The following is a 9,682-nucleotide window of genomic DNA, read 5'->3' on the forward strand; positions in this document are numbered from 1 at the left end:
GATATTAATGAGTTTTTTGGGTTCATTGAGAACATGGTTGTTGTTCAATAATAAAATTATTCCTCAAAAATACAACTTGCCTAATAATTCTGCACTCCCTGTATTTTTACATGCTGTGAAGCCATTTTTTGGAGCATTTCAAGTTGATATACATCAATACAACCATTATAGCCCAAATTTTAATAATATGTATGCATTAAGTGCATAGTAATTACATAAATTGCAAAAAAAGTGCAATAAACTACAAAAAAATTGAAAATCGTTTTTGATTTTTAACATATATTTAGAGAAATTTAAGAGGCTTATCCCTCAAAACTGTAAATACAAAAAAGTTGCACAAACTAGTTTCCCACCAAAAGGAAATTTATTTTAAGTGTCTTCATAGTTTTATTTTTGAGATACACCAATTTTCATATACTACAGGAAAAACGAAAAAATATATTATAGTGCAAATTTGCAAAATAACAGCATATGCATCAAAATAAACTATTTCCAGCATTGCAATATGAGTCCTCAGCATCCCAGAAACGACACAGAAAGTCATAAAGTCAAACATAACTTTTAAAAACACAAAAATAGGCTCATAAGGCCACGATGGTTAAAAACTACATTTCCGCAAAATGACGTCACTTCCGGTTTCGGGCAGGTCATGCGGTCATGTGATAGTTCACGCTGATGGAGTAGGAAGTGTTACGAACAGCTGATCGGATCGGCAAAGCGTGTTTCTGGAATATTATATTTTTGTTGCTGCAAGTGCTTTTTAATGCAGTTTTTGCAAAGCTATATATGGAAGAAAACTGTGACCTAGGACAAGCTGATGGCATAAGATGTAAGTACAACTCCTCTGGTTTCATATGCAAAAAAAATTATTGCGCTAGCTTACGTGGTTGCAGTGCTACCGGGATTTAAAAATAGTTACGCAAAATGGAGCGTGTCCACTCTGACCGGTTTTAAAGGGTTAATTGGCCCACAAGTAATTTTATAAATAGAATAGAATATGGCCCGCACTTCAACTTTTGCTTGAGTGTATTGCACTTCTTAGTTTTAACACCAGGGGGAGCTGCTGTTGATCAAGGCAGTTGCTCCACCAAAAAGGACAATCACAGAAGAAATTTACCCCAAGTTACTAAAGATGGCAGAACCAAAGAAGCGAAAGGTAGAAAGTGAATGCAGAAAATTTCAGACACTGTGGGAGAGTGAATATTTTTTCAAAGAATTCAAGGGGAAGTGTGTCTGTTTGATCTGCACTGAAACTATAGCAGTTATGAAAGAGTATAATGTACGACGTCATTATGAAACCAAACATCAGGCCTATGCATCCTACACTGGTGCTGAGCGAGAGCAGAAATTAAAGCAAAGTGTAGCTCTCCTGCGGGGTCAGCAACAGTATTTTTTTCGTGCTCAAAAGGTCCAGGAAAAGACTACAATAGCCAGATATGAGGTCGCCCAACTCATCATTTATTGCGGGGAGTGGACGACAGCACGAGCGCTTTAGGTGAGTAAAAAATATATTCCACAGTACCCGTGTGTTAATCTGCAGGTACACATGCTTCAAATATCAATAATGCGCATCAATTCTGTCACTACCCTGCTTTTGCGCACCACTTTCTTAAATGCGTTTTTCTCGTTAACACACAGAGTACACACCGCTGTGCACAGTGCACGCACACGCGAAGTCAGCTGATCTCATCCTTGATCAAGTGACATTTGTCTGTATTTTTGCCACGAGTGGCAATCAGCACCGCAGCTGGATGGCCAGATTTACATACCCAGCACAGCTGATACTCACAGAATAATTTACTAAAATTATATGGACTCCTGTTATTAAGTCCAGTTCAGTCTGTTAATGTTGATAACGGTTTCAAACGAACGTTAATAGGTGTGTTGCTAAGACTAATAACTTAAATAACAAACTTGAAATGTACCCGTCCCATTTTCCCCTTTATTGTTTTTTCTCTGTGCTGTAAATCTTCTAAGAAGAAATCTGAGGCTGCTGTTATGAGAATGAGCTACCAAAGCTTTTTCTGAATAAATCAATAAAGATCCATTTATGGAAAGCTGTGATGAAGGCAGTTTTGTCTTTAATTATATTCAACAATATAACATATTTGACCACTTTTAAGTGATTTTTCTAACTTTAATACACTAAAGTTAAGGTTATATTTCTAGTAAGTGGCCCAGCCCCTCCTATATTTTTATGTTTGTGGCCCTCAGTGAAAAAGTTTGGACACTCCTGCATTACATTGTCCACACCATACCAAGATGGCGCCGCGTATGGATGCCCTGGTACTTCAGTGAGTTACTTCTGTTTTGTTTTTGTGCATAACTTGTGTGTCTGGGCACTCCTCTGGATATTCTTACACCAGGGAAGAGCTTCTTAACTACAGGACTACAACACCTGTGGATTTAATTCCAATTTTTGTCGCAGCTGCGGCAAATTTACTACAGACCTTGATCAGGAAAGTGAGACGCCGAAGGAAAGTGAGCTGGCAAACTCGTGCGTCTGAGGAGACGCGGACTGCAAACTGCTCTTCCTGGGATCTTTATATGGGGCGACCGTGGCTCAGGGGGTTGGGAATCGCATCTGTAACCGGAAGGTCGCCGGTTCGATCCCTGGGCTCTTTGTCCTGGTCGTTGTGTCCTTGGGCAAGACACTTTACCCTACTTGCCCACTGGTGTTGGCCAGAGGGGCCGATGGCGCGATATGGCAGCCTCGCTTCTGTCAGTCTGCCCCAGGGCAGCTGTGGCTACAACCGTAGCTTGCCTCCACCAGTGTATGAATGTGAGAGTGAATGAATAGTGGTATTGTAAAGCGCTTTGGGTGCCTTGAAAAGCGCTATATAAATCCAATCCATTATTATTATTAAAAAAGCCAATCTGAGCCAAGAGCTTCCCAAATACAAGCAGTATATTAAATGCCCGACCAGAGAGGAGAGGACATTGGACCACTGTTACAGCACGATCAGCAGGGCCTATTGCGCGGTGCCCCGCGCTTCACTCGGACTTTCTGACCACGTCATGATCCACCTGATCCCCGCATACAGACAGAGGCTGAAGCTCTCCAAACCTGTCGTGAGGACTAAAAAACTGTGGAGCAACGAGGCTGTGGAGGAGCTTCGCACGTGTTTGGAGTCTATAGACTGGGACACAATGAATAATAATGGATTGGATTTATATAGCGCTTTTCAAGGCACCCAAAGCGCTTTACAATGCCACTATTCATTCACTCTCACATTCACACACTGGTGGAGGCAAGCTACAGTTGTAGCCACAGCTGCCCTGGGGCAGACTGACAGAAGCGAGGCTGCCATGGACCTACTGGCCAGCACCAGTAGGCGGTAGGGTAAAGTGTCTTGCCCAAGGACACAACGACCAGGACAGAGAGCCCGGGGATCAAACCAGCGACCTTCCAGTTCCCAACCCCCTAAGCCACGGTCGACCCCTGAAGGTTGCTTCTAACAGCTTGGATGAGTTTATGGACACTGTCACTATATCCACTTCTGTGAGGACAGCATTGTGCCATCATGCACCAGGGTGAGTTATAACAATGACAAACCCTGGTTTACTCCTAAGCTCAAAAAGCTGTGGCTGGAAAAGACAAAAGAGTTCAGAAGTGGAGACAGGGACTGCTACAGAGAGGCCAAGTACAGGTTCACTAAAGAAGTGGACATTGCTAAACATCAGCACTCTGAGAAGATGCAGCAGCAGATCTCAGAGAATGACTCGGCCTCTGTGTGGAAAAGTTTTAGGAATATCACCAACTACAATCCTAAAACCCCCCACTGACTTGCTCTTAGCCAACACCCTTAACGACTTTTACTGCCGTTTTGATGAGCCATCAAGCAGCCTTCACACCTCCAACGGCCCCAACAATAGAGACACTTTGGACACTCATTCCCCCACCTCTCCCCCCTCCATAGAGCCATCACCACCATCAAACACTTCACCTACAACACCCCCCTCCACACCCCACACCAAGGAGGATTTCACACCACCTCCTCCCACCACAACTCTTCATATTCATGAAGCAGATGTGAGGAAGCAGTTTAAGAGTCTGAATGCTCGAAAAGCTCCTGGACCAGATGGTGTGTCTCCTGCCACCCTCAGACACTGTGCAAACGAGCTGGCCCCAGTGTTTTCTGGCATTTTCAACTCCTCACTGCAGGCATGTCATGTGCCTGCTTGCTTGAAGTCCTCTATCATAATCCCTGTCCCCAAGAAACCAAGGCTCACTGGACTAAATGACTACAGACCTGTGGCTCTGACATCTGTGGTCATGAAGTCATTTGAGCGCCTGGTTCTCTCCTACCTGAAGACCCTCACGGCCCCCCTCCTGGACCCCCTGCAGTTTGCATACAGAGCCAACAGGTCTGTAGACGATGCTATCAACATGGCTCTACACTTCATCCTGCAGCATCTGGACTCCCCAGGAACCTACGCCAGGATCCTGTTTGTGGACTTCAGCTCTGCCTTCAACACCATCCTTCCAGACCATCTCCAAGGCAAGCTTTCCCAGATGAATGTGCCTGATCCCATCTGCTGGTGGATCACTGACTTCCTGACGGACAGGAAGCAGCATGTGAGGCTGGGAAAGAATGGACCATCAGGACCGGCTCCCCTCAGGGCTGTGTTCTTTCTCCTCTGCTCTTCTCCCTGTACACTAACTGCTGCACCTCCACCCACCAGTCTGTCAAGCTAATCAAGTTTGCAGATGACACCACCGTTATTGGACTCATCTCGGACGGGGATGAGTCTGCCTACAGGAGGGAGGTTGAACGTCTGGTGTCCTGGTGCAGCCACAACAACCTGGTGCTGAATGCCCAGAAGACAGTGGAGATTATTGTGGACTTCAGGAAGCACAGTTTCTTCCCCTCTGCTGTCGGACACATGAACAATAACCGTATGACTGTTCCCACCACTAACACATGACCCTACACTGTGTTCAAAGCATCATTCCATGTTTGGCACTGATCACCACCTGCACTCATGTATAAATCTATCTACTTAGCACTTTTAATTTTAATTTTTATGTTTATTTAAGCGTCATCTGACAGTATATTTTGCACTAAGTACCACAGCAATTTCCTAATGTTGTAAACCTGTTCAACATTTGGCAATAAACCCATTCTGAGTCTGACCTCTCTTATGTCTGATGTCTGGATTGTATTCTTGAACAAGCAAAGCCCATCTTATCAATCTCTGGTTGTGGTTGTATATGCACTCCAGAAATACCAAAGGGTTATGGTCGGTATACACCATAACAGGAGTTGCGGTGGATCTTACGTAAACATCAAAATGGTTAACGTTTCTTTCTCAATGGTGGAGTAGTTAAGTTGGTGAGGCTTGAACTTAGCTGAGAAGTAGGCAACTTGGTGACTGATGCCATCTGCTCCATCGTGTAGCAGTACTGCTACACGTTGAAGGCCTTGCTGAAACCTGGAGCCAGTATAGGGGCACTGCAAAGGAGAGACTTGGCACAGTTAAATACATGTTGACACTGCATTTGTACTGCACAAATGACTTATAGGAGCCACTACTGTCGACAAATTCTGGCAGAAACTGCTATAGTAGCCCACTAGACCCAAGAATCACCTGAGCTCTCGTATTGTGGTGGGCATTTAATTTATTTTGCCTGAAATGCCAGAATCTCAGGTTAAACCTCACAAAATTTCAGCAACCACCAAACAGCTATATGTCGTCTTTCTCACCCGACGGCACAGACAGCTCACTGATTCTGATGTTTCGGTGGGTCTGTGCTTTGTGTTTAGCGCTAGAGAGTGAGCTTTATTTTTTGAGGTGAACAGGCTAAAGAGAAACCTAAACTGAGAAAACTAACCTGAAACCTACATGCAGTGGAAACACAGGGCGATAACACAGACCAGTAACAGGCAGGAGAAAACACAGGGCTTATATACTCACAGGAGCAATCAGGGAATGGGATACAGGAGAGCAACACAGCTGGGAGAAATCAGAGCTGATGAGACAGGGGAAACGTAAACTGAACACACTGACATTTGACAAGGTAGCTTCAAAGTAAAATAGGAAAACAACAGGTATGCACAGACACAAACTTAACACAAGATATGTCAACAGGGAGGGAACACAAAGATGTGGGACCAGGGCCCTGTTTCAGGAAGCCGGTTTGGAAAACTCAGAGTGAAAAACGACACTCACGGTTGAGTAACCCCGAACTGTCCAACTCGGAATATTCCGTTTCAGAAAGGCTGATAACAATTAGTTCAGTCAACGCGGAGTTGCTTTAACCCCAAGTGAAGCGCGCGGACGAGGATACATAAAGCCCTGATAAGCGGAGCACAGATTAAGCGAGTCACCATGGAGACGGAGGGAAAGAAGGCGCGGTCAATGTATTTCACAGCGCTTGAGGCCGAAATTCTGATGGCAGCATATGCCGATAACATGCAAATTCCGCGAAAAAAAGGAACACAGCCACAGCTGCAAAAGCATGCATGGCAAAACATAGCCGACAGAGTCAATGCGTGAGTGTTAATTTAAACATTGATCGAGGGATTTCCACCCATTTAACACGTTATTTTATCATATGTTATTTTATTTGTTATTTTATACATTTTATTTTGTGATGTGATGTGAGCGCAGGTGCAACCCAACAGGCCCCAAACGTGCCTGGCAGCAAGTAAAAATGAAATATAAAAATATAGTCCAAACAGGTGAGGTGTAATTGTATTATGAGCCATAGTGCTTGGTCTGTTTGTCCCATGTAAATCAATTGCAGTTAGAGGCTACATTAATTTTCTTTCTGTAAGCACTTATTGAAATTATCTGAGCACATTACAAGTACATATTTGCTTACTCTGTATGCTCAAATGTGGCCCGTTATAGCCAACAGAAAAAAAGCGGAGGCCCGAAAAACAGGTGGGGGTCCTCCACCACCACCACTCACAGAGGCTGAGCAGTTGGCCCTCAGCCAAAACAGTGGGCGCCCTGTGGCCGAAGGCATCTCTGCGGGGACATCCTCTGAGGCAATAACCCCGCAAGACACAAGTGCCTACATAAGGGGTAAATTCAAAATAATACATGATGTGCATACATCCTTTCTTCACAGTCACCTTTGCAGTGCGACACATTCATTTGATAAACTCTTTACCATAATGAATTATTTTGTAGTGAAGTTATTTTCCGACTGATTTTGCCTTCCCTCAGCCTTGGTTGTCTTTGAGAGCATAATGACAATGAAGTGTAAGGTGCTTGGTATGTTTGTTAATTGCCATTTGGTCCCTTGTAAGTTATAAGTGACCTGTATAAACCTCATATTCTATCAGTTGATGGTGATGGTGTACTGCATCTGGTGCAGCCTCCTGTTGAGCCAGACCAACATGCAGTTGTGAGTAATACTCCACAGATTATATGAGTTTACAGTAGAACAGCAATGTTGTTTATTTCTTTACTACAGGAAAATAATGAAGAAACATTGACAGCTGTTACAGAGGAGGAAGCAACAGAGACACTTTATGAGGTTTACATCTTTTAATACTTTGTGTACAGGAAATACAGGCGACCAATAAAGCCAGTTGAACAAAAAATCTGTTTATTCTTCTTTCAACATGTTGAGGTGATGGGTCAAAAGAAATGATTGTGACATATGGTGTCTCTGACTGCTCTTCCATCTTGTATGTCCGTGGGAGGGTCAGGATGTTCATGGTTTGGATCACTGCTGATGTTTGGTTCAGAAGGACAGTGTTCTCCTCTAATTGTGGCAATGTTGTGAAGAATCACACATGCCACAATAATGTCACATGCCCTTTCTGGGGTGACCCTGAGTCTTTGCAGGCACTGGAACCGGGCCTTAAGCATTCCGATAGTCATTTCAATTCTGGCTCTTGTCCTGCAATTAGCCAGATTATATCGCTGCTGTGGGCCCGGTTCAGGGTCAGGGTAAGGGGTAAGCAAATAGGGTAAACATGGATACCCCCTATCACCAAGCAAGTAGCCAGTGAACTCTCCTAAGACAGAAGGGTACACTTCAGTTCAAATGTCCCTGAAGCAATTGGTCTTTATATATTTTAAAGTATTCTCAACTCACCATGTCCAAATTTTGTGCTCAGTGTACATTCACGGAATATTTGTGAGTCATGGACAGAGCCTGGCCACTTGGCTTCCACATTTGTGATAATGTTGGCAGCATCACATATGATCTTCACAGTGCAGAGAACACAAATTAGCATCCATTACTATAATGAAATAATTTGTTAGTTTGACATGCTACAGGGAACTATGTACCTGTACATTAATGCTGTGGAAAGACTTCCTGTTCACATAGTCTCCTTCATTTACTGAAGGAGCAATGATTGGAATGTGAGTGCCATCTGTATAGCCAATCACGCCTGGGAACCCTGAAAATAAATGTGCAATTTAAGTAGTAGTCCAAGTATCACCACATCATAAATTAAGTTTTGTTCATCCTGATACCTGCAATTTTGTGGCATCCCTCTTTGATAAATCTTGTGGGTCTGTGACCGGGGAACACCACAGACGAGTACAGGAGACGTTTCAGTGCAACTGTAACATTCCTGACTGCCCGACAGACGGTAGCCTTGGAAACGTGCTCAGCGTCACCAATATTATACAGAAAGCTCCCGTTTGCAAGAAACCGAAGTGCAATACAAATAATATGCAATGAACTGAGAGCATGTCCGCGATGTGTCACATGCGTAATATATGGCCTGAGGATGTTATCCAAATAAATTATAGATTGTGCTGAGAAACGGTAACGTTCGCACAGAAAATCATCAGGAAATGATAAAATGTCCAAACGCGCTCTGATCACTCTCTCCCGGCGGAGAGCTCTGCGGAGAATTTGGGCTTCACGATCTACTGGCTCTTCAAGGAAGTGGCACGCCATGTCCGACACTTCCTACTGTCAGGTTTCCGACAAAGGGGCGGAGACAGTCAGGGTTAGTTGTAGTAAACCTGCTAGGGGGCAGGTTAGCTTCACGGAGTGTGTCGTCATAGTGACTCACTCAGGCTGCAGCTGAACTCGCTTTGTGAAACCGAAAACCCAGAGTTTTCGTTAACTCAGGGTATACTTACTCAGTTTTTCCACTAAACCGGCTTCCTGAAACAGGGCCCAGGGCAGGCACAGAGACACAGAACAAAAGGAGCTCGAAATACAAAACAGAAACAAAACCTGAGAGCAAGAAATTCCCAACAAGAATGAATCTAAAACACAAGATAATAATCAAAACCAAAACCAATGAGTCCACAGACTCAGGACCATGACAAAAGCAATAATAAGAATTAACTTTGACTCGGCTGTTGCTGAGAACTTTTGTAAGTTAAAACATCAAAGAACAGTCAATTAAAATATTTACACTTAAAGTTAACATCTGAAAACTGGAGAAGTGGAGAACAAAAGAACGGCAGGACTTGATACTGTCAATGAGAGATGAACAGTACCTGAAATATATGTTCTTAAGAAGTGGGGGAAAATGCAGTTAAGACCTGAAATAGGACCTGAGAGATGCATCTGGCCCTTCAGTTGATCCACTGACCATTCACTGAAATCTCATAAAAATGGTTTTCAGGGAAGTGTGGTTGTCAGTATCAAGAAGCCATTCTTAAGGAATGGAAGTATACGGAGGAGGTGAGTATAGAAGTAGATCAGTGAGTTTCTACAGCCATGATGGAAGGTTGGGTTGTTTTGTTT

General features: G+C 43.7%; 1 protein-coding gene across 1 annotated transcript; it reads right to left on the reverse strand.

Moving 5' to 3' along the window:
* Nucleotides 1-7,596: 7,596 nt before the first annotated feature.
* LOC308405630 (putative nuclease HARBI1) lies at nt 7,597-8,878 on the reverse strand (the record flags this gene model as incomplete). Its single annotated transcript, XM_080896327.1, has 4 exons — nt 7,597-7,979; nt 8,060-8,171; nt 8,257-8,369; nt 8,446-8,878. 4 exons carry the CDS (start codon nt 8,876-8,878, stop codon nt 7,597-7,599), a joined length of 1,041 nt encoding a protein of 346 aa, XP_080752453.1.
* Nucleotides 8,879-9,682: the final 804 nt, after the last annotated feature.

This window comes from Rhamphochromis sp. 'chilingali', assembly GCF_963969265.1.
Source record: "Rhamphochromis sp. 'chilingali' genome assembly, chromosome: 11".
NCBI lineage: Eukaryota > Metazoa > Chordata > Actinopteri > Cichliformes > Cichlidae > Rhamphochromis > Rhamphochromis sp. 'chilingali'.